The sequence below is a fragment of the Stegodyphus dumicola genome, chromosome X2, assembly GCF_044657685.1.
Source record: "Stegodyphus dumicola isolate Sdum_Otavi_A_Nest chromosome X2, ASM4465768v1".
NCBI lineage: Eukaryota > Metazoa > Arthropoda > Arachnida > Araneae > Eresidae > Stegodyphus > Stegodyphus dumicola.
In genome coordinates this window covers 99,052,544-99,079,283 of record NC_140781.1, presented here as the reverse complement: position 1 = coordinate 99,079,283, position 26,740 = coordinate 99,052,544, and the positions used below count along the sequence as shown (strand labels likewise).

The 26,740-nt window shown below is 33.8% G+C and overlaps 1 protein-coding gene across 3 annotated transcripts in view; it reads right to left on the bottom strand.

Moving 5' to 3' along the window:
- LOC118187453 (protein shifted-like) overlaps positions 1-26,740 on the bottom strand; it is a 122,684-nt gene that overhangs the window by 24,254 nt on the left and 71,690 nt on the right. For all 3 annotated transcript variants that reach the window (XR_004757944.2, XM_035357679.2, XM_035357683.2), the window contains exons 2-4: positions 24,571-24,710; positions 13,326-13,572; positions 3,309-3,413 (exon numbers count right to left, since the gene is read on the bottom strand). Coding sequence is in view for 2 of the 3 variants with exons in the window: in XM_035357679.2 (XP_035213570.1) it covers positions 3,309-3,413; positions 13,326-13,572; positions 24,571-24,710 (492 nt within the window). In the remaining variant the exon portion in view is untranslated. The remainder of the gene's footprint in view (positions 1-3,308; positions 3,414-13,325; positions 13,573-24,570; positions 24,711-26,740) is intronic.

Below are 26,740 nucleotides of genomic sequence, written 5' to 3'. Positions count from 1 at the left end.
ATGCTACACCGAAATGAAAGAATTTGATTATTGTGTAGCTGTGTGTCGTGGGACCAAGGGTGCATATACTGTAGTATTGTGATTAATGCATCAAAAACTTGGACAGTTGCTTATGCTGTAAGGTTTGCCCATATAAAGTAATACATTGATTTATTATTAATTTTTAAACCGCATTTTTCAATTATAAACATCCTGAAGATATAATTTTTTGAAATAATTATATTTTGTAACAAGGAATATATATCAAAATTATCCTTAATGAATTTTACCAGAATAAAATGCGAGAAACATATCTTAGAAATGTTTCAAACGGAGCATTATATGGTATAATTTAAATTTTATTTTTAAGTAATGTCGGATTTCTAAGTCATAGATAAATACTACAAAAATAGTTTCGAAAAATAAAATAATTCTTCAGAAGTTCTTACAACGCACTGTAACGATACTAGAGTACATAAATAAAAACGATGTTTGTTTTATATTTAAAAATTAACTTTTAATATACTTCCCATACTTTCATTTCTTTTGCAGTCAATTTTTAATTCTATTTAAATCAGTCACGTGTATATTATTCTTTTACACGTTTTCAACTGATACTTTTTCTTAACTTTAAGAACTATTTCCACATGCGTAAATAGAATTTATAATGCATAATGCTCTGTTTGAGTACACTTTTAAGATATTTTGCATTCATGCTGCTCGAATAAAAATCACATATTTTGGGGAAATGTAATGCATATATGACGAAAATTCACAAACGTATGTTATAAAAATGGATGTAGATAGAATAAAAATTCGTTGACATGAAAAACGGTTCACCATTTTATTCAGACTTTCATAAAAACTGATTAAGCAGTTCAATCCTGTTTAAAATTATGGCATGCATGAAATTAGGACACTGCAGATTAAAATTTGGGGAAGGGTGATTGATTTTTTTTTATTTCTGAAAATTTAATATTTAATTGTTGGACTTAAAAAAATTAAACATCTCTCATTCGATCTCCTCGTTCAGTTAAAGTAATTCTAAAAAAAAAAAAAAAAAAAAAAAATGGGGAAAATATGGCCTGTTCAGCACTGGTTATCAGGCGAGATAAGTTCAGGCTTTCAATTGAAAGGAGGTGTTACAACACTCGGCTTTCCGATAAAAAAAAAAAAAAAAATGTTCCTTTGTAACCAAAATTTTAAAAACAGAGAAAAATTCATTAAAAACTCATAAAGAAATAAAATCTATGTTTACGTAAAAGTTATAACAATTTTCTTAACGGAGAAGGACATTTTGCAACAAATGCAGTAAATGACAGCTACACCATCTTATTGCTAATAAGTATTTTAAGTAGCAACTTTTTTGGTACTTTTTCGAGCTTTCAAGTCTTTACAAAGAGAATACAATTTGTTTTACAATTTATTTCTTATTTAATAACTCCTATTAATCATTAGATAAATTTTATGATTTACATGTATTTTACTCCCCACCCCCCCTTTTTTTTAATTCAAAAGAGATACGCAAGCTCACTGTTAGTATTTTTTAAGATGTTACTTTTTTTCCAATAAAGGTTACTATTTTGGGCTCATGACACTTACTTCGCCTTCAGCATTTTTAATGTTATAGTCAGTATACAGTAAAACACATAAGTGATGTTCCAAGTAAACCAAAGTGTCGTATGACCTTTACTGTGCAATATTCCTGCCACTAAAGGCAATGTTCTTTTTAAAACATTGTTCAGTTATTGCGCAAACAAAAATAAATCAAATGTAAATTGGATGCTAATTGATTCAGGAATCCAAAGCAGTTTCGTAACAAAAGACTTAGCATTATCCTTATGATAAATATTGCTGTATTGTGTAAATCTTCAATATCATTCTGAAAATTTGCGTCTCTTTGGCAAGACCTGTGTGTACGCTTTTCATTTGATTCAACTGCTTAATTTAGGAAGAGTACCCGGATATGCTTAGACTATCTACCTCACTCAATCCCAAGTTTTGATCAAAAGCGTTCTTTAGAGTAGTGGTCTCAAACTAGTGGTCCTCTGGCCGCATGAGGCCCTGAAGCAATTTTATGCGCCCGCGAAGATATTTCAATTATGTATTAGTTGAAATATAATATTGCAAAGTTTTTAAGATTTTAGTTATTTGAAGCACAAATTTACATTATTTTCCTTGCCATTAAGAAAAAACATGAATAACATATAAAAAAAAGCTATAAATGGAGCTAATTAATTTACAATGTAAAATGAATCTTCTTCAAAGATTGGAAAATACAGATTTTATTAGCATTTATTTGTAGTTGTCAAAATGATAAATATGCTCTTCTGAATTTTCGAACTAAGATTGATTGCTTTGTTTGGAAATGCATTTATATGTGGTTAGTTTCTTTACATAGTTGAAAATTAATAAGAAGTTTTCAACTGAGAAAGGTAATAGGTCATTAATCATGGGAAAAGTAATGAGTTATGCTAATCAGTCGTAACTGACTGATGATCATTTGCAATCTGTGATGAAGGCAATTTCTAGTAATTTCTTTCCAAAGCTACGAACCTTAGCACAATCGAAATGCCATCAAGTGCTAACCACTTGCAAGAAATAAAGAAGTTTATAAGTAATTACACGCCAACATACGTATTTTGATTTATGCGTTGAAGATTAATAAAATAAGAGAAAAAGTTGTCCTTATTTACTCTCCAGTCTTCTCCTTCTTGGTAAAATTTTTCATAATTTGTTTATTTTTATTTTAAATAAAAGTAAGTTATTTAATGATTAATTAATTATAATTACTGCTAATATACTATTTACAAACCGTAAGCAAGAAAAATGTTATGCAGGTACCAAACTTTAGATTTCAGACAGAAAATAAATATCAATTTTAATTTTTTCTTTGCGATATTATAATTATTATTTATCTCTATCTTGGTAAATATTTAGTGAGAAAATTTTAATTTTATTTATATTATTTTTTTGCTTTGTTAATAAAAAATTTTCATTTTGTACGAAAAAAATGTCTGACCCTTCAGCTGTATTTAGATCATGCATTCAGCTCGCATACAATTTGAGTTTGAGACCACGCCGAAGGTCTGTGAGGAATCAGAGATCTTTCTCTAAGATCAACCTGTCGATAGGATATCTCAAATTAAGTTTTAAGCGGCCCACTGTTCTTTATAATACTGTCGATAAACCTCCATCATATTAGCGAAGATTTGGGGAAGAAATGTAATGTTTTCATTATCTTCTTTCCTTTTTCATTTTTTTAACAGGAGTTTAAAAAAAATCTTTTTTTTTCACCTCGTTATTAATTCAGTATAAAATATACTTACCCGAATGACAATATTTCCCCATATAACCTTTCGGGCATTCACAAATTCGATGCTGATTACATCTGCCTCCGTTGGCACATTTCTTGTCACATTCCGGATCAGGACCTGGAAAAAAGTGTCATAGTTTAAAAATCAGGAAATTCCATTAATTGCACACCTGTACGTTGAAATGCTGTTCATTACACGAATTCTCTGATGGCGTAAAAAAGAAACTAGTTCTGCTTTGTTACATTTTAATAAAGACTTTACAACTTCAAATTACAGTTGACTAAAAATTGGTTAAGTTAAGCTTTTTTATAGATAGTTTTAAATTCCTAATTATTAAGTATGATAGGGGCTAAGCTGCAAATGACTAACAGTATGAAAATTCTGAGTTTCTCCATTTTATATCACAGTCCTCATTTATGAAATCATGTGCATATTTATACCAGTAAATGTAACCAATACTTCTCGAAATAAAACGATCCATCATTGACTAAACCTACATTTTCATGTTTTTTAATACTTGAAAGTGGGTACGTTAGTATCCATGCGGAAAATTCTTTTAAATTTTGTATTTTTGACTTCAGAATTTTTAACTTTAAAATTGTTTTGCCTTTTTCTAATTAAGTCTAACTATTAAACATTAAACGCATAATTACATCTCAACCTGTAATCAGTTAAGCTCCTGAACAACGAAAAAATTCTGCTCTGGCGTTGAATTTATATGGGATATATGGATGGATTTATATATGAATATTCTTTTGACTGTTGACGATGTTGCTGGCATGCTGAAAATGTATTCTATTGTTTGAGAAAGAATTTTTCTTCTTTCTCAAACAATTGTTCAACAAAAGAAAGAATTGTTCTTGTGAGAAAGAATTCTATTGTTTGGAAATTATTTTTTTTTTCATTTAAATGATTGAAAAGTTATATCTGCTTTTCTTCACAAATTTTATTTTACCAAATTTGGCAATTAGTTGACTAAAAAAACTTTTGCAATCCCTATTTCATCAAACAGTTGATCCAAGTTCATAGTATTATTTGCAACAGTTTTTTTTTTTTTTTTTTTTTAAATTTTTCGCCTGCAGCTTCAATTTCACACCATATTAAATTATCAGGTTCAATGTTCCGTCTTACTTTCTTCGGGAACATGCAAGGACCTGACTCGAAACAGAGAGCTTACTAAAGCTATGTTCAATAACTGTGGGAAGTAGACAGGATACACAAGAAGGGTATACAAAACCCTTTATTTTTCTCTATTTACAATAACTTCCGTACTTCGGAATACAACGACCCACTACTTGTGGTCTAAACGTAAAAGTATAAAAATAAAACTAAACTCTAATTTAACTTTAAAATAATAAACGTGGAAGATTGGCCTTATATTAACAGGAAGCCGTATGTAGTACAGATAACTGAGAACACTACAATACGTTTAAAATTATCAAGAGGATTAAACCTCTGGCCTGGAAGGCAACCAGCAACTGAGTAAAAACTTCTAAGGTAAGCGGCCTGCTTCGACTAACTGCTTCCTCTCTCTCGCTTGGCAAAAAGCCACAACTTAAATACTTGGCGCTCGCCAGACAAACTTTGCATAAATACATTAACGCTTATAATTCTGGCCGGAAGTAGAAAATAAGAAGTGATAGTAAAGATTTAAAATAAAATAAACGTTAGTAAAACTTAAGATCCTTACATACTTCCCGCCAGAGTTAATTAGTTTGAAACTGAGGTCTGAAACGACCTTGTTGAAAACTTTTAGCTCTAGAATGTAACGCGAGGTCAATCTTTTACAAACATTTTTCGCTAGAAACTAGAAATTTAAAAGAAAGAAATTTGTTTTTACAATAGCAGCTCCCAGGACACACAATTTTTTTCATCTGTACTGCATCTAAACAGGAGCTTTTATTCAAATCTGGTTCCTTCCAGAGATCTGGAAGGAAAACTAGTTTAATGAAATGTTACACAATGAAATGGCAAGTAACATGCATATTTATACACAGTCCAGTCACATTAATGTGACCACCAACTCCTTTTGACGTCAATGTGAAATAACCAATCACAGAAAGCAGGTGGCAGCACATTGCAGTGGAGCGTATATAAAGGGTGCCGAGAGAATAAAAAAAACATTGCAATCATTGGCATAGTGTAGAAATGGCACGATTTATCTAGCATCCAAAAAGGCCAACATCATTGGCTTTTGGGCCAAAGGTGGAAGAATTTACGAAACGGCTAATTTTGTAAACTGTTCACGTGCAGCTGTAGTAAAAGTATACCGTGTGAGGCAAAACGGCACTATCCAAAATCAGCGATGTGGCAAATCTGATGCACCATAAACCATAGATGACGGAGGTGAAGGATGGATGCGGAGATGCATTTAGGCAAATAGACATGCAAACGTTGAGCAACTGACTCCTCAGATGAACCAATGGGTAACCAACAGCGTCTCCTCAATGATGGTTCAGCAAACATTGCTGCATATGGGCCTCCGCAGCAGACGCCTAGTTAAAGTACCTATGCTGACTGTAGTTCATCAGTGACAAAGGCTGGAATTTGCATGACATTACTGCAACTGGACGTCCACTGAGTGGCAATAGGTGGCTTTTTTTATGAATCATGTTTTATGTTCCATTGGACAGACGGAAGTGGAATACACGGTGTGAAACGTCGGAAAGCAAACACCCCGTAACAACAGTCAGAAATGTCCAAGCTAGAGGAGGTAGCATTATGGTCTGGGGAATGTTTTCGTGCCATTCTCTGGGAGCACTCATCATTGTGGAAGACATGATGGATCAACAGAAATAAACACCTGTCCTTGTGGACCATGTTCACCCCTAGATGTGAATTATTTTCCCTCAGAATGATGGCATCTATCAGCAGGAAAATGTGAAGTGTCATATAGCTTGCATTGTACATTCGTGGTTCAAAGAGCATCGAGATGAGTTTATTGTACTCCCCTGGCCAGCAAAATGCCAGGAATTAAGCCCAATCGAGAATCTGTGGGACCTCCTTGATCGGGTTGTTCGCTGCATGGATTCTCAACCATGTAGCCTAGCACAGCTGGCTCCTACACTGGAGTCGGTATGGCTCAACATCTCAGTGAACACCAAGAACCTAACTGACACTCTTCCTGCCTGTCTTACAGTGGTCCACTCTGCAAAAGGTAGTTATTCTGGCTTTTGGTAGGTGGTCACATTAATGTGACTGAACTGTGTATTTCTCTTAACATTCTTATTTCATTCATGACTATTTTAATTATCTCTCCCCGTGCTCTCTGACATGTGTTGTAAAAGAACACCAAACACGAATGTGTTTATGTATACGTGTTCAACACTGCCTCCTACAATCAAAACACTAACGTGTTAAAATTCAACATACCGAGACCTCTTAACACACCCTACTTTCAACTCTAAACCCTGAGGTACTATTCTAAAAGTGGCTAAAACTAAAGTGTAGCGTCAGAGAGCCTAACTACATCATTCAACCTTTACCACATATTCACCATGATTTAATCTTTACAGTCACACGAATAACAAATTTTTAACATTACTTTCCCTTTTACCATATCACGGTATTTCTTAACATTTAAAATAACAGTTCACATGTATATAAGAACATATCAACATGCCGTTAATTTTACACATTTGAAAACATACATTAGTAGTACATTGTTAACTTCTATTCTTTTCAAAGCAAGTGCCAATTCTTCTACATTGAAATACTACATTTCAAAAAGTCTTTCAGACTAAAACTTCTTTCTTGCCAGAATATTTTAAATAAAATTTATACAATACTTTTACAATACTTAAGTCTTTACACATCGCTATTATACATCAACTTTAGTTTTACACGCGAGTAATTGAAAAACATAATACCAAAATCGGTAACAACTCATTTCTCGCCCTTTTGGCGATAAAGGTAGACCTCGCATGAGGTAAAACTTCTTGAAATCTGCCACTTGCAGTAAGAATGAAAGATTAACTTAAGTTCGCAAAGTAACATAAAATTTTACTTATCTTTGTGATATTCGGACATTCTTTTCTGGGCCCAGTCCTGAAAGGTAGTGCAGATTGTTGTTTGATTTATCCTCCTTCTTGTACGGGCTCGCCCTTCAGTGCCTTCCTCTAGATGCTTTCTTTTTCCTCCAGCTCGGTCACCCTTGAATACCTTCTTTTTCGCCTCTGCCTGTGGTCTTGGCCGTTTGATGGCAGCTGGTCTTGGCGGAACCGGGAAACTTCTTTCGTGTTCCTGCTTGGACCTCGTTGCTGGCCGTTCAAATTTTCCTTGTAACTTTTCCTCCGCCGCTGATGGCCCTTCCGCAGTTCGGCGACATTTGCTGCGGAGAGCCCTGTCGGATGAGTAGATCTTCCGTTTTAGAGCCGGGTTATAGTTGCTGTCATTTCTCCTGGCTCTCTTTGCATACGTCGTCCTTCTCCCTTCTTCATTCTGGGGGTGTTCGTGAGCTCTCTTTTCTGGACGGTGGAACGGCTTCTCTTTCTTGCTACCTTCAATTTTCCCGCGGGGAAACTTTCTTTTCATTTGCTCCTTCCTCTTAATGGCTTGCCCTTGTACTTGTCGTTTTTCCACCTCTGGGGCTTGTGCCTGCGGTGTCTGCCGTGCAGGATCCTGCAAAAGATCTTTGAAAATTTGCATTTTATTACGATCATAGTAGGGTTTGATTTGATCAATGTTTGCGAAGCAGGTTTCACCATTTCTGGCTTTTAACACTACTACAGCGTGAGTTATTTTTTCTATGACATATGGTCCTTCAAATCGTGGAAAAAATTTGGCAGTTTTATCTTCTGGTGCTGAAGAAAGTGAATGCTTCATTTTTAAAACTTTATTCCCTACTTTATAAGTTACTCCCCGTCGTTTCAAGTCATAGTAGAGTTTTTGTTTTCTCTGTGCTACTTCAGTATTCTTTTTTGCTTCTTTAATTAGTTTTTCTATATCACCCATTTTAAATTCTGGGGCTCTTTGTTGCACATAAAATAATTTATCTAACGGCGTTATAATCTTTCTGCCTAAAAATAACTCAGCAGGAGTTTTGTCCGTTGTATCATGTTTTGCGGTCCTAAGGGCGAAAGCAAATTCATTGACATAGTTATCCCAGCTTTTATGAAAATTTTTAACGGATAATTTTCACTATATTTCTTTTGACCCGTTCCGCTATATTTGATTGCGGCCGATACGGGACCATTTTTAAATGACGTATGCTCAGTTTTTGGCACATGTCTTCAAATACATTACTTACAAATTGAGGACCATTATCCGATATAACTTTTAGGGGCGCCCCGTATTTTAAAATATATTTATTTAAAATAGAATCAGTAACTAATTTCGCGGAGGCTCGTTTTAAGGGAACAATTTCGGTCCACTTACTAAAATGATCAACCATAACAAGGAGATAGCGACTTTTATTTAACTGACTTTTTGGGAAAGGGCCCAATAAATCGATGCCAATTATTTCATTTGGATATTCGGATTTAATACTATTTAGAAACCCGGCCGGGCGGAAATTAATATAATTAACTGCTTGACATGTTGGGCAGGACTGGACATACGCCCTTGTTAACTTTTGCAGTTCAGGAAAATAGACTGCCTCGTGTACGCGTTGGATAGTTTTTCGAATACCAGCATGAGAAGCTAAAGGGCTGTCATGGAGCTCCTGCAGGATATTTAATCTAAGACTAGCTGGGATAACAGGTCGAAATTCGTTGTTGGAATTCGTAGTTTTTGTATAGAATAATAGACCATCTATTAGTTCGTAATGGGCCGCCCTATTTCTTATCGCCACAATATCTTGGTGGCTAAAATTTTCAGGATCCTTTAAATACTCATAAATGCTTCCAAACTCAGGATCCTTACCCAGTTGGGTTATTACAGTTTCTCGGGAATTTATTGTACATGCTGTGAGCATTGCCACCTTTACGGTATTACCTTCTTCATCTATTTTAATTCTGGATAGGGCATCTGCTACGATATTTTCCTTTCCGGGGGTATGCTTGATTACCAGATTATATTCTTGTAGCTTGAGTGCCCATCTTATTAACCTTGGGGATAAGTTTTTCCCTGAGTACAATCTAGTTACCGCCGCATGATCAGAGTACACTGTTATTGGCGCCTTTCCAAAATAGACTCGGAACTTTTGCACTGCTAACAGAACTGCAAGTGCCTCTCTCTCGGTCGCGGAATAGTTTCTTTGTGTTTGATTTAAAGTACGGCTAAAAAATGCCACGGGCTGCTGATTTTGCGAAAGTACCGCTCCTACCGCATAATCCGAAGCATCCGCTGAAATTTCTAAATTCTCATCCTTTTCAGGAAATTTCAACACAGGGGCTTGCGTTAATGCTTGTTTTAATTTTTCGAAAGCACTATTGGCTTCGGCCGTCCACGAGAATCTTGCCTTTTTCCTTTTTTAATTTTAACAATGGTTCAGCAATAGCTGCAAAATTTTTTATAAAGGACCTATAATATGAACAAAGTCCTAGAAAAGAAGAGAGCTTCTTCGCTGTGTTTGGAGTCGGATACTTTTGTACAGCAATTATTTTTGATTCGTCTGTCTCTATTCCTTTCTGAGATATTTTGTAACCTAAATATTTTAATTCAGGGGCTGCAAATTTGCACTTTTCGACATTAACTTTTAGACCGACCTCATTTAATAAAGAAAACACCTGTCTTAAATCCTGTACATGTTGGTCGAGATTATCACTAGTAATAATGATATCGTCTAAATAGATAAATGTGGACTTTCCAAGAACAGGCCTTAACACAATGTCCATACATCGCTGAAATGTTGCCGGGGCCCCTGAAAGGCCAAACGGCATACGCAAAAATGCATAAGTGCCAGACTTGGTTATAAAATCAGTCTTAGGCACGTCCTCAGGCCTAACCCCTATTTGAAAATAACCAGTCGTTAAGTCTAAAGTCGTCATATATTTGGTGGATGTTATGTTCCTTAGAATTTCTTCAATAATAGGTAACGGATATACCGGATATTTAGTTATGGAGTTTAATTTACGGTAGTCAATTGCGAATCTCCACCTTTTTGGATGTGTCAAAGGATAGTCATTATTCTTCTTACATAAAACCACCGGGCTAGCATAACTACATGAGATGGGCGTTATGATCTTTTTACGTAGCATATCGGTGATATGCCATTCTATAATTTTTTCCTTATTCTTATCATACCGGTATGGTTTGTGGCGAACTGGCATTGAATCTCCGGTGTCAATACTATGGTTAGTAACCTGAGTAAATCCTGGAATATCACTAAATAACGAAGCAAACTCACTTACCACTTGTCGGATTCTTCGCTGTTCTTCATTAGGCAGGTGGTCAAGATTTAACATCGGCGGTTCAGCCTTTTCTCCACGAACTGGTTTCATTGTCAGCTTAAGGGACGCTTCATTAAAATCCAGCGTTGCTTGTGCCTCTGAAAGAAAATCTATTCCTAAAATAATATGTGCTTGCAGATTCTTTACTATGAAAAACATCACCTTTACTTGTTCGTCCTTGATACGGACATACAGCGGTAATTTACCTATACACTTACATTTTTCTCCTTGCGCCGCTAACACTGTCGTATTATCCGAATTATATATGCGGTATTTCCGAAAATACTTCCTAAACAAATCTTCTGCCACACAGGAACACTGCGCGCCTGTATCCAGGAGTGCGGTGGCTGGGATATTATTCACCAACACTTCAATCTTCGGAAGAGTCAAATTTTTCACCATTACTGTATTTAACTTGAAGGAAGAGGGATTTCCGCACCCTCCCGTCAGCAGAAATCCGTTTTAGTTTAAATTATTTTTCATTTCCGTGCTTTCCTTCTTTTTCCACTGGCCTTGAGACTTTTTTCCTGGATTGCTATTGAACTGTCGACGTTCGCCGGCTGTTTTTGAATGTTCGGGTTTTCTTGCCCACTGATTCGCTTTGCTTCCGTAGCCGTGGGCTTGAGTTTGCTGTAGTCTTGGCGCACCAAATTGGTTTCGCTGTTGATATTGGCGTCTTCTTTCAATATCCGCCGTTCTTCTACTTTCAAACTGGATTGCTAGCTCAAATAACTTTTCCAGTGTAGTCGGATTTCTTAATTCAATAAAGTCTTGCACTTGGGGCAGTAACCTCGGCAAAATCACTTGAATTATCTCAGGATCCGGACGGTTTCCATACAAGAGTTTGAAGACGTGAATTTTTCTTAAAATAAAGCTTGAGAGGTTTTCGATTCTTTGCTGATATATACTGAAAAGTTCCGTTCCTAATTTCGCACGATCCCTTACAACAGGGAATGCTTTTACTAGGGCAGTCTTGAAATTCTCGTAAGTATAGGTGGGACTTCCTGCTTGACCCAAGAGACTTCTGCCTATACACTTGAACCAGTTAAGCGCTTGGCCCCTCAAAGGGCTGGAGCTAAGGTAACTTTTTGAAATTCGTGCACGGGGTAGAGCATGAAGTGGTCATCCAATTTTTCCAAAAAACTGGTTACCGGTGAGTTTCCATTAAATGTTGCTTCTGGTTTCATCGAAGCGCGCATGGTCTGGACGATGTAACCAAATCCTTCTAGGGCGGCAGCTGGCATTTCTGGATTCTGAGCCTCTTCTGCAGGCAGCACAGGTTCTTCTTGAAACTCGGCCATGGTTATTCTTCTTCGTTGGGCGCCACTATCAGGTTCAATGTTCCGTCTTACTTTCTTCGGGAACATGCAAGGACCTGACTCGGAACAGAGAGCTTACTAAAGCTATGTTCAATAACTGTGGGAAGTAGACAGGATACATAAGAAGGGTATACAAAACCCTTTATTTTTCTCTATTTACAATAACTTCCGTACTTCGGAATACAACGACCCACTACTTGTGGTCTAAACGTAAAAGTATAAAAATAAAACTAAACTCTAATTTAACTTTAAAATAATAAACGTGGAAGATGGGCCTTATATTAACAGGAAGCCGTATGTAGTACAGATAATTGAGAACACTACAATACGTTTAAAATTATCAAGAGGATTAAACCTCTGGCCTGGAAGGCAACCAGCAACTGAGTAAAAACTTCTAAGGTAAGCGGCCTGCTTCGACTAACTACTTCCTCTCTCTCGCTTGGCAAAAAGCCACAACTTAAATACTTGGCGCTCGCCAGACAAACTTTGCATAAATACATTAACGCTTATAATTCTGGCCGGAAGTAGAAAATAAGAAGTGATAGTAAAGATTTAAAATAAAATAAACGTTAGTAAAACTTAAGATCCTTACAAAATCACTGTTGTTTATTCAAACAAAAAATTTTGCTTCACCAAAATTCCTTTTCCGTAGCTCAGTGTTAGAAACACATGCGTCATCATTTTGTGGAAAAATTTCTAGACAACATTAAAAGTACTTAGATCTATATACAAAGTATTTAGAATGGCAAAAGTTAATGCAACAGAGAGGATATTTTAATTGCCAAATCGCAGTTTTACCATTTTTACTTTTTGTATATTCGGTATTTTTAAAATTTTACGAAATAACCAGGACAAAATGACAAACTGCCTGGAAAGCAGGGACCACATCATCAAACCGGGCCAGTCCCGGTCAATGCAAGATGCATTTTAAGCCTAATAATTAATTGCAATTTTTCTTACAGTTGGATGTCCATCACGCATCAGCATCTAACCTGCAATTATGAATGTCATTCGACGAAGAATGATTGCTACATGATAGTGATGAAAGAGAACAGTATTCTACATGAAATGATGGAAGAATCGCAAGGCGGTGCTGTAAGTCTATCATGAATGTTTGTCATGTAATGATTGTCTCTCATTCGACGAAGAAGGATTGCTGCATGATAGTGATGAAAAACAATAGTATTTTACATGAAATGATGAAGGAATCGCAAGGCGGTGCTGTAAGTGTTACTAAAAAGATAGGTTCTGCAAGGTTTTTCGATCTTAGGAAACGGCTGTGAAAAGAAATAGTAGAGTAAGCTAACCAAATTTCAACTACTTTGGGGTAGCACTTCGTAATTTATGAATTTATTTGAGAAGTTTTTAGTGGCACTTACCATGATCGGCGCACTGCTTCTGTAATCGAAGCCTTAATGGCGTTCCTGGTAAAAAGAGTCCCCTGTCGTTCTGTATCCTCAAGCCGATACCAAATGATCCCACTCCGCTCTGGTTTCCACGGCATGTTATGAACACCTGAAAAACTCTAGGCTTCCTCGGTACTTTTCCTCGAGTTTCAATAGATACTACAGGGTCTCGAAGGATACTTTCATTAAAGGATTTCAGTTGATCGAAATCGTAGTAATACTGCAAATGTGTAAAAAGAAAAGGTGCTAAGATATCATACAGCTTATAATTTACGTATAAACAAAATCTACATAAAAGAAGTATATTTTAAATTTAGAATTCCATAGGAAATGTAATACTCCTTTTATATATTATCTGCAATAAATTATTCACAAAATAAATCAAAACAACTAAGTACTTTTGGAAATTCTTATGGTAACTATTTCTTAGAGTGCAATCTAAATATATATAAAATATGACATAGTAAAAATTTATGAATTTTTTTAGATTATTAATAGACAGAGGAACAAATGTTTTATATTATGAGATTAATACAGCATTAAATTAAAAATAAACAACTTGTTAATATACAAATAAAAATGGAACTAAACAATTTGACAAATTACGAACATTATTAGAGACGAATTACGAAGCTTCTCTTTGATTTGACAGCTGTTCTACATTTCCCTCACATTTTAAGACTTTCTTTTAGAATATTTTGAAAATGAGCAATCATTAATGGATTATGTGAATTTAAATTTTGTGCTGTACAAAATCATTCCTTAATAGTTTCAAAACTGGAAGAGCATTTAGAAAAGATGCTAATGTATTGCTGAAAGAAAATGAAAAACTACTGTACAGTAAATCCTGAGAGAACTCCTGCTTCCCTATGAAGAAAGTTATCAGTCTTACCGCTATTGAGGATAATCCAAAGGTCGACTTTTAAAGCTAGAAATTTACATTATTTATGAAATACTGCGAGATTTTTTTAACAACTTAATTTTTTCGATAAATATTTTCGTATTTGATTATAAAGATGAAGATGATTATGATTGATGAAGTATTAAACTTCATCATCGTTTACCAGCTTTGAAACAATAAGTAATTAAAAAAATAAAACACAAGTATAATGAAACCTCGGTTTACGAATGTAATTCGTTCCAAAGACCAGTCGTCATCCGAAATTTTAGTAAACTGAAACAAATTTCGCATAGAAATTAGTGTAAACAGATTAATTCATTTCTAGACCATAATTTTTTGCTTATTTCAACTTTTAAAATAGTACACTTTGTGCGCAAATTCATAACACAAATACTAATGGAAATCATTAAATCCAAGAATAAAAAATGGAAAAAATAGTAGTAAATAGATAAAAAGTTTGAAAAGTAGTCACCCTTCCATAGAAACATCATGTAACATCTTCCGGGGGCTTTCTTTTTTCTTCCTTGTTTGTGTTTTGAAATGGGTTTAAAGTGAGACTTATAGCACTACCTTTGAAAATGCTTATGTTGTGGCTTGCTTTTTCTTTATCAGGGTAATACAGTTCTGTGGAGTGCTACATTTTATATCATTTTGGACTAATTTCAGGAATAAAAAATCATTAGATTATCATCACTTACTTTTCTGAAGACATTTATTTCACTATCATCATTTGTTGTTGCTTGTAATGAAGTTGTTCCAGTTCTTTCGGGTTGAGCTAATTTTTGTGGTCCTGTAGAAGCTTTTCCTAGTCTTGTTTATTAATTTTCCAAGTCCACGGTTTATCCTTAGAGATACAATATCAATGTCAAATGGCCATAAATGTCCTCTAGGCCGATTTCATGGTCCTGTATGTCCCTCGTTGCCAGATTTTGTGAGTGAAAATTAAACGATGGAAAATACTACTTTATCAGAAGTTACCTCGAAACGCCCTTTGGAAATCATTTGTTGCTAGTTTAGGTGTTTGGAACTCGACACACATTTCGTCACTCGAAATTCTTTTTGGTTCAAAAAATTTGTTCTCTATGAAAGGCATTCGTGACCAAGGTTCTACTGAGTAAAATTTTTCTTAACTGAAAATGCATGAAATGTAATAGTAACGTAAGAAAATTTCGTGACTACAAATTCTTTATATGATTTAAGATAAAAGTTTCAAAAGAGAAATTTTTCAGTTTAAGAAAAAATGGATTCAAAAACAACATTGCTATCGAAGTTATAGGTACAAGAGGGAGCTATTTCTATTTTGTACGGAAAATTATCAGCCTCTAAATTAAGCAACAAATCTTATTTTTGTAAGCAATTTTTTTTTTTTTTTTTTTTTTTTTTTTTTTTTTTTTTTTTTTTTCAAATGGTGTTGTTAGAATCAAACAACTGAGTCCACTTGAATTTAAAAAAAAAAAAAAGAAAGAAAGAAAAGAAAAGAAAAAAAGAAAAGAAAAAAGCTAAAGCCCGTATTCTTGTTCTGCAGTGAAGAAATAACATTTTGCGTCTCTTGTAAAATTAATTTTGACAGAGATGACTGGTTAACTGTTACAGAGTCTATTATAATTTCATTTTCTGCAATTTTATCTCCCTTGTCTTCTTAATTGACAAAATTTCCAAGTATATAAACAAAAAGCATATTTAGCATAAGAGACTTAACTCCAAGTACTTTTTTAACAAAAAAGTGCCAATAAATCCTATAACCACTTTCACAGAACCCTTCAGTAGCGCTTCAAGCAACTTCATAGCTTCCTCTAAAGGTGTAATATTTGTACTACAAGCCATTTTTAATTACATATAGCAATAATTTTCTAATTTTTACATCATGAAGCTGATCCATCTGGGAGAAGTAATATACCCTTTTTCTTTACCTTTTGATTTGCGACAGTAAATGATTACCTTGTCATGATTTTCATCCCTCTTAAAAGAGATGTCATAGAAAGAACAGAAAAACTCTTGGTTTTTAAGATTAATAACTCATTTCAGATTGTCATAACATTAAAAAATTTTCGTCTATAATTTGAATTTTAAGCTTATTAAGTCTAAACCTCTTACGTTTTTTGAGAATGTGTGCTGTACGTTCGGCTTCCGCGACTGCTATCTCGATACGACTCAAAAAAATGTCTCTCACATTGTCTCTCACATATAGAGGGAATTCGAGAAATATGGCTACATACTTTATTTGCTTAAATATACTACTTAATACAAGATATATACTACCTGTTACAATGCATCTCTTAAAATAAGATAAAATATTTTATTAAAACAGTTTCAGCGTTGTGCGCCTGGGACTTCTAAAAAATGCAAAATCTGATTGATTTGTAATATGATCCTCACAGATCCAAAAGCCCAGTCAGTTCATTATCCTTTAATTAGATAAAAACGAAATGTTCCACAACATTATGTGCAGAAATGTAGAAGCTAGTCGAGAACAATTTTAATGACCTAGATCAATGATTTTTTATTTGTCTGTTTTTCCCATGAACCCGCCTCAGCATTGTTAGAAGATCATTCCTTCCTTTCTTTCCAAACTTGAAAAACACATATGTGCATTTTATATACGTAGATGTACGATATTTTTCAATTTTTAATTGTCCTTTATTATTCAAAATAAATTTAACAGATGACTCCTTCTTGGAGTTTACAGCAAAGCCTCCACTTTGGCTTGAACTCAGGAATACTAAGAATAAAACTTAACTAAGCTAAAGAGATATAGCCGAAGCTATCAAGATTCCACACCTCAACGCTAACCAACGGCGAAGCTATCAAGAGCCTAAAGTACGGCCGAACGTAAAAATAGCTTTAGAGAGAGAGCAGCCAAAAAGGCCAACGCGCGCTGCCCAGCATCTCTGGTAGTCTGTAGAACTTCAACTTTAAATACTTGCACTTCCTTCATTTGCATTTAACCGCGATTCTGAAAACACGTTCTGGCAGGAAATTGTAAGCTGAAATTTAGAAAGGACAGGAAAATCGCTTTAACTAAAAAAGAATTGTTAGAAAGTTAGGATAAACCTTACAAAGTATTCCAAAATGGCACTGCGGAAACACGCAGCTGTGTTGCCGTAGATACTTTACAGTAGGGTTTCTTAAACTTTTCCCAGTCGCGAACCCCTTTTATCACTGAGTCCTTTTCGCGATCCCCAGGACCCCATAATATTTATACAAATTTTGTGGAACCCCATATGTATTGCGAAAATCTGACACACGCGTGAGTGAAACTGTCAATCTTTTCACTTGTACTGTAATACACTATTGCAGTTTTAGGTCATTAACTTTAATTTCTAATTTTAAGACATAGAACAATGTGAAAATTTTAAATAAGTAACAGACGAAATGACAGAGTAACGTGCAAAGCAAGGAAAATGAACATTTATATTATAAAAGGAATGCGTCGAAACGTTTTCGTTTTTTTATTTGTCTGTATTGTCTAATCTTTATCTATTTTTAAATACATTGTGTAACAATATTTGGTAATTGTAAAATTATTATAATAAGTTAAAGAAATATCAAAACTGCTAAAAGTTTTGGCGACCCCTGCTGCAAGTCGCGACTCACAGCTTAAGAAATCCTGCTCTACAGAATGTAAAAGCTTCACTTTGCCCGGCCAGAGCAACGGAACTGTCTCCAATCCACCATGGAAAGGTACAGTTATTATCTACCAACAAGAGATGTTCACTCTACATCAAAGGGTTGAAGAAGCATGACCGACATACCGCGGAACTTGATTTAAGCACTATGCGCCATATCGGTTGTACCATGCGTTACCATGGTTGTACCATGCTGTTGTACCAGGCGTGAAGTCTACGCAAGGTATTAGCATTACTTGTGTAACATCGTGCTGCACAATTACCTCTATTTATTGCATCCAAATAAAATTATTCATATTGTTAACCATCACATTTTTTTCGTATGCGTATAATACAGTTAGTATAACTTCTGGGAGTGCATTACTTTTGATGGTGTTACTGAAGAGTAATTTTGTCAAGAGATGGAGTAAGGTATGATTTATGACGTCGCTTCTGAAACTTTCTTTGGGTCACTCTCCAGGTTTGTCTTTTTGTAGCTTTCCCTATCCTTTCTTAAATTTAAGTATGAATGCCTGCGTATTTAGGAATTTGTGTATACCTGCATTATTTATTAATATTATGCAATTATTTTCTTTGAAATTACTTCAATATGTAATTCAAATATAATAATACAGCTATGTTTAATTAATACTTTAATATTTTTTGTCTAAAGATTTACATGTATTAAAGTAACAGCAGTATATTTAATCAATCGGCTAAATAAAATTACTGGAAAATACGTATGAATATTCGGATCAAAATTTGTAAGTACAAGTTGTATCAAGTGCAACGATTTGTAGACTACTTGTTTTTATCAAAAGCTAACATAACAAGCCTGAAAGTCATTTCATTAAATATGATAGTGTGAAGATTTGGGGGACGTAACATAAAAGTAACGTTATTTTGCAAGTAAATTATTGAAGTTGCTGGCTATATTATCTTCTTACAAATCTAATACTGCGATTTAGTCTAATGTTGTTATTATATCATGACAAAATTTTTGCAAGCACAGTACTCTTTTCTTAATGACCCTCACGGACTGCTTGATTCTTATAACATCCATCAGATAATTTAAACATCCCACTGCGACGTATTTGGCCACTTTAACTCTCTAGCCGCAAGATCCTTGAATAACGAGTTCATCTTTTATCCCGAATATATCCGGGGGGGGGAGTTCTTCAGCAGAAACTGGGATTTCCATTATGATCAGTTTCACAGGAAGTAAAGATGTGAATTTTTTTACGATTTAATGAATTTTGTAATCCCGGTCCGGTTATGGAAAAGTGATTTCTTAGGTGGCTATAAATTCTGTTGCCTTTATCTGCATACCACAAAAGAATTTGAGATTAAATTCGCAGCAATATATTTCGTAAGATATTTACTTTCTAATCAAAAAATATCATGCCATGAGCGCGTTTTGTGTGAATAAACAAAAACTAAAAAAAGAGGTAAACACTGCGCGATATGATGACGAAATGCCGTGTACTATGTCGGAATATTTCGAAGCTTTTCATATTAATAAAACTAATTTCTGAACTTCTCTACATCACCCTATAATCACCAAGAAGATATGATTGCTTCTTACTCGGGAAATAATGAGATAAATTTTAAAATACTTATTTTGCATGACAAAAATTAAAGATGGAAAAAAAAGGGGGGTAATTTTGGGGTTAAAATGAAATAACATTCCCAACAACTTTCAGCGCTACAGTAATCCAGAAAGATTAATTTATTTAAAATTAGATTTTGCAGTATTACTATCGTAGTGAACTAATGATTGCTTTCCTGAAGTTAATAGAAGTATGGTTATCTGTCCTGCGAATTGGAGAAATTTTAGCAGTGATTACTTTTTAACTTGTTGTAACTAAATTTTTTAATGTCAGCAAATGATAATTATTTTACTGAGCTCTGTACTTACTTAGTAAATTTGAGTTAACCTCTGTCGTATAAAAAAGTTCTCCAAAAGAGTTGAAAGTTAGGCAGTAAGCTGCATACGTAGCAAGATAAATTTAGAGGTAGGCCTTTATACACTTATAGTTATCTCTTAATTTCTTTTGTTTTGTTTCTTAGAATCTTTAAACAAAATATTCTTAAATTTTTCCTTTTAAAGAAATTCAAATAAGCTGTCTCCGTATGACTATTAGGCGCTAAAATAAGGTAGGGATATGCATATCAAACTGCCTTAAAATTAAATCTTAAATAATTTATGTTTCTTTGAATTCAGTTACGCAAGAACATCATTGAATAGGTACAAAACTTAAAAGCAGTAAAGAGAAAATAAGTAGAAAATTTCATCTTATCATACTGCATCACAGGTTTTCATTTAAAATAAGGCTTTGTTGTTTTATTACAGTATTGTGCCTATGGTTTGTTTTGTATATTTTATTGTGGAAAAGCATACGAGAGCTATCTATTTAAGGAAAGTGGTATTTTCATAGAGCACTTTCTACTGAAAACTGACTCGTATAGACATTACATTCAAAGAAAACAATGAAAACACCCATGCAGCCAGCTTCAAGTATTCACATGGTATATTGCAGAAATTACCTAATTGTAATTTTGGAAGGAATTTTTTAAACAAATGAATGGGTATGTGTTGCTAATTTGTTTTGTAATTTTTAGGAGTAATGACTGCGAAATGATATGCTAGTCCCAAACAACGACTGAAAGTATGAAAACTTTTAAAAGAAAATGTATTTCTAAGGAGATGAAAATACAAATTTAATATCGTTTCTTAAAAAAAGAAAAGGTATTTCGCATTTCCAAAGGTTTAAATTTAAATGATGCAACAGTGAAAACCATTAAGAAATTTTTATTAGTTTTTTAAAGTTTTCGGAACGCATCGCTGTATTTTGTCTCGTTCTAACGCGGTTTCACAAAATACAGTATTTTCTAGAAACATATCTACCGCATTACAGGAAGGATACCTGTGCATAATATTTAAACTAATCTGAGCACGAGAGGCATATTGTGAGCAACAACAACTCAGCACGAAACATAGCTATCCGTTTCAATTCATAAGAAGTGAAAAAATTAACGGTTATGTAGAAATCACTCCGAATCTTCGAGAGATAACAGTAGGTTCGTGGCGCCATCTAGTGGGTATAAAGCAAGTTATAGTGAAAGTACTCAAAGCCGTTACACACCTGTAACGTACGGAATTCAACTCACTGTTACTACAGTAGTGCGCTTTGTATCCGTAGATAATTAGTTCCAGGACGTACCTTAGATAGCAGCGAGCGCTATATAGAATAGGATTTCCATGCAACCATATGTAAATTCGCAGAAGTTTGAAAGATAAATTCGGCACATTAAGACATTGTCAGTTACACTGCACACTATATCATTTCATATATATTATACTGTTAATAAAATCCAAAATGTTTGCTCTCTCACTAAAGAATAAGCTATTACAATATCTCTTGACTTTGGAAGCACTGATTGCATCCCTACACTTACACATGGATGCCACTGTAACGCAAGCAAAAACAAATTTCTGAGTACGACAGCTACAAATGTTGTTAAGGAAAACAAGGAGATTATTAAAAGCAGAGTTGAGAGAAAATTGAAAAATTTCGAAAAGCGGAATTCATAAGAAGCAGCCTGCAACCTGAAAGCGTGTATGAGATTCGAAAGATGACCATTTTCATCTCCCCTCCCATTTCGTTATATCCCTTAGAAAAGCGTATGCAGATCGTTTTTACTGTGGAAATAAAGTACTTAACTTAAACTTCAGGTGTCTATTTGGAAACTTCGTAAGACTTTTTCGTCTCCTTTGTAAACCGTAGATGCGGGAGTCCTCAAGGCCTTAACTTGAGTCTTGGTGGGCCCGGGAAACATATGATAGTGCCCCCCCCCCAAGTTTCTACCAACCTTAACCACATTTTTTTTTTTCTTCTAGTTATGGTTGAATATTTCCTTAATAATTAAAGTAGCTTTATGCAGTTTAATCAAAGGAAACATTTTTCGATAATGTCTCGTTGATGTTAAATTTCTATCATATGTTATTTTTACTTCCTTGTACGAAGTAAAAAGGAAGTATTGTAATCGCGAAAAGCTTCAGGGAGCATATTTCAACGAAAATATCCATTTTGACCGCTATCGAATGCAATTTAACGATGTTTTTGCGTGATATCTGTACGTAAGGACAGAATAAAATACTCTTTTCCTTCAAAAAAATTATAAAACTGCTTTAAAATTAATTCTGAAGAGAATTTTTCGTGGCGTCTGTACGAACGTATGTACGTACGTTCGTGCGTACGTACGTATCTCGCTTAACTCAAAAACGAGTATCCTCAGAACGTTGAAATTTTGTATATAGGACTGCTATAACATGTAGATGTGCACCTCGTATTTTCGTTGCAATCGGCCGCACCAAACGTATATAAATATATTTATATATATATCCACTCTGTTACCCGGCTCAGTGATCTCAGGTTCTTTACTCTTATATGTTTGTAAATTGTACATTTTTTGCTTTAAAAATGATTGAATTATGTTGTTTTTATCTCCCGGTTAAGGATTTTATGCCTTTAGTAAATCCGTGTGCAATATTTTTAGAATTATCAGAAATTTTAAAGTTCTTTAATTGCCGCTAAGCCTTTTTTAATGGCGGCCATTGATGTTTACATTTGAAACAGGAGACTAGTGGATTTGTTGCCAATCTAGAGAAACCTAGCTTCGCAACATCAAAGATAACGCATTCATTTATTATTGCCAATTAAATCATGCTTAATCCTTTCTGCAATTTTTTCGAGGAAATAAGTGTTTGAGATTTACTTCGTAATTTTTAATATAGATATTTTGAGTTTTTATGTATTTTTGCCTTCTCGCGAAGTGAGAACTGAATTAATTAAATGAGAAATACTCAATCATCTGTGAAAAACTGTTTCTTTTTTTTCTTTTTTTTTTTTTCTTTTTTGTTTTGTTTGTTTAATTTCTTTTATACATCATTCTAGCTTTATTATAGTATTTGAAGAGAACATGTGGCAACGATTAGATAATCCTATTCTTTAAATGATATAAATTTTGTGCATTGTGATTTATAATATGAAAGAAATATATACTTTAACTGTTATATAATTATTGGATTATATAACAGTTAACTTAGTTTCCGTTATATAATTATTATATAAGTTAACTGTTATATAATTATTAATACTGTTAAGTGAATCTAGCGCCAGAGTGTCGCTATGGTAAACAAATACTAGAATGAATTTTAAAGAATGCATTTATTCTATTGTGGTTTATGCGCTGTCGGCGAAGTAGATTTAATTCAATCCAATAAGTAATGCAAGAAAAAATGCGTATAATTTAATATTCCAGTTTAATATTCCAATACAAGGAAGTCATGTGGTGTACACATCAGATTTTTTATTTTTGTTTAATGTTGTTATTCTTTTAAAATTAAAGGCATCCAAAGCATTTCACGTCATACGGAGCGTAATATGATATATATGCATATAGTATTTAAGGTAAAATGTTTCAGTGTACTTTATTTTTATACTCGAATTATAAAAATCTGCTTTCTAACTGCAAATTCATCAGTTATTTCATCATGCTTAGATTGTTTTCAAATGAGAGCAAAGCTAAACCGACGCGCCATTTTTTATCCCCATACTCCTCCGGAAAGAAATTTTTATTAATTTCTGTTTGTGATCGTTCAACCATCAAATCTCTAATACAGAAAAAAATCTATATATCTATATCCTTTTCCAACACTCGGGGGCTTCCTAAGCTTTGAACGCAAGGGCACTACCCCGGTAGTAGTTACGACCCTGGGGGTACGATTACACTTTCACTAGTACTTTTTAATTATTTTTAATGTTATAGTACATTTACCATTATAGATATACGTTTCAGCTATGTCAGGATCTGAACCAAGTTTTTAATGAATAAATTTCAAAGATCCTGTTTTTCCTGATCCTGTCCTCTGAGTTTTCCAAACCTTACTGAACAAAACAGCTATGAAAATCTAGGTAGAGAATCGCATTTATTGAGGAAAGTACTTGTAGAACAACTGAGGAAGAATTTCATGAGCGCGTTCAGGCGCGTCTGTGATTTAATAAAAGTTTTTGAAATTAAATCAGCTGTAGAGAAACGTTTTCTACTTAATCGGGTGTTAGTTAAAGCTGTATTATACCTCTCTCATTCGTCAGCAACAACTGAACGAATATTTCGATTAGTGAAAATGAATTTGAATAAAATAAAAAGTAACTGCAAACTCCATTGAGGAGCGACTCTTTTCTATGAAAGAAAAAATATTCAATTTGATGGCTTTTACTATTTATTAAGAATTAACAAATTTAGCAAAATCTGCTAAAAATAATGAATAAACACTACCGGCGTTCTTTCATATATGCAATTACATATTAAATAAACTGAATACCTGTTTGTAATTTACATATCTATACGTAAATAGGAAAATTGACACAGTTTGAAGATAACTGATCATTTTGAAGATAACAAAGCATAAATGGGTTATTAAACTATTAGATGAAATCCATTTTAGGTAATCCGAGTCATTTCTGGCCACACTGTCATAAAAAGCGTGGATTGCTATTACTAACGTCTTTTACCCTCCTAATAAGATAATGGTGCTATGATTTGCATTAGAAGAGTTAGTATTGAAATAATAATATGAAGCACATAGACTTTAAAAATTCAATTAATACTTTATGAAATACATTCAGGAATGTGAATTTAGTTTTACCTTTTGATCTCCAGACCGCCACGTGAAATTCACGCTTTCGACTTCTGCTGGAATGACAGGTAAGTAGTTTTCGAAGTTGGGGTCTAAGATGTACGGCAATACAACTCCATCCACAATGGCAAAGATCTCCATTGGAAAACCTAGGAATTGAAATACTTTTTAGTCTCGACATTAAGAATAATGTTTTGATAGAAACCGATACAATGATTTGTTTCGCATATAAAGTGCATTCTCTTTGATCTGGCTTCACTTTATTTGGCCGTATTTTCGACCTTTTTTTTAAAAAAAAAAAATTCTGAGTTTAGTTTTCCATTAATGATTGATGTAAGACTCCATTTCTGGTGGATTAATGGTTGCTTTTTAGATCTCAGTCGCTTAGTGCACATATTTTCATTGGCTTTGAAAAAACTACATTAATTTGAAGGGACGAACAAGAGGAAGAAAAATGTGTAAACAATTGAAATAAGATTCAAAGCGTTGGAACGTAGAGATAATTGAAAATGTTTGAACTGAAAATATAATGAACTAGGTGTCGAGAAAAGTGCACAGAATGCTTAATGGGAAAAACCTGAAATCCTCTTAAAAATTTCAGTAGGCAAACAGCGTCAGAAAAAGTGCTTTCAAAGAAGTAAACTAAGAAGCCAAAAGTGAAGGTACTAGTGAAACGCTAACGGAATATAGAGAAAAGTTATGTATCGAATTGCAAAACAATTCATTTGCTACTGAAATTACCTCTATGAAAAATGGATATGAATTTGTTTCAAAACTAAAACTGAGAATAAATTTTTAAAAAAATTCTCTCTCATTATTTAACTAAATAAATAAAGATTCAATACTAAGTATATGAAATAAATGTTTAATATTAAATTTTATTTTGAATAAATGTTTGATGTTAAACAACGTATTTGTATTACATTACATTTTCTAAATTTTATTTGGAACCTGCCAAAGTTATTTTCTACACTTTTTCAGAATAACCGGCTTTGTTTATCCGGTCTTAAACCGAGTCCCATTGAAGACGGTTAAACAGAAGTCACGTACATAATTCTTGTGCTGTGTTTAAAGGCACCAGTTTTAAACATATTTATAGTTTTCGCTTGTGAATAGATACATTTGCTAATTTTGATTTCGTATGCGCATGTTTAATTGCTTTCTTTTGAAATGTAAAACATTTAACGCAAACAACTTCAATAAAATAGTAGATTAATTTTGAAAGGTGATGTAAAATTTTACAAATTACTTATTTATTTTGTAATATGGATGTTCTGTATGCATTTATGGGAATAATCTGACAAATTTTGAAAGCTTTATTTAGTTTGTATCAACTTTAATCGGAGGTATGGTATTTCGGAATTTTTCACCGTTTTCTTAATAGGAAATATGACCAGTTAGTGAATAGTTCTCGGCTTCTTGAAAACTTTTTTTTAAATAAAGAAGAAAATAGAAACATCTGTTATCACTATGTATTATTTTTTTACGGAAATATAGTGAATATTTGGAAATATTGGGGTCGCGATGTAGTACAAAGAGAATGAAGGAAGACTAAGCGTTGGATGCAGAGGCAGCGAGGTAATGAAATAAGAGTGTTAGGATAATGTTTTTATGTAATGTTGTTGTTTAGTATATAAAGTTGAAAAGATAGAAATTAAAAGCTAACACATAAAAAGAATAGAAGCTACACTCATTACCACTATTTGGTAAAGAACTTGATAAAATTACGCTCGCATATTTGCGGTTCATGATAGCGATTTTCGTAATATTAATAATGCTGGAATTTCACAGTACATTAGGACTTCATCGATAGCAGTTTTCAAAGATTACGCTGGTTTATTTGTAGCACGGACGTACAGTTGAATTTTGATATTAAGCGCTACACAGAAGCTGAAAATCGCACTCCAGAGATTCTTGCCTGAATTAATGGCTTACGAGCTGTTGCTTTACATTCGAAATTAACCCTAGTCTGAGATGAGAGGGGAAGAAAAAAAAAAAACGCTACAGACGGTGCTGTAAATTTTTTGCGCAATAATGATGAGAGCAACAAATATATGATTTATAGCCTTCACGCTATGATTTGGTGTGTATGACCGTGGACGAGAAATTTGATGCTCCGTTGCAGGGCCAAAGTGTCACTTCGTTTGCGACAGCAACGGGTAGATGTAAAAATATCATT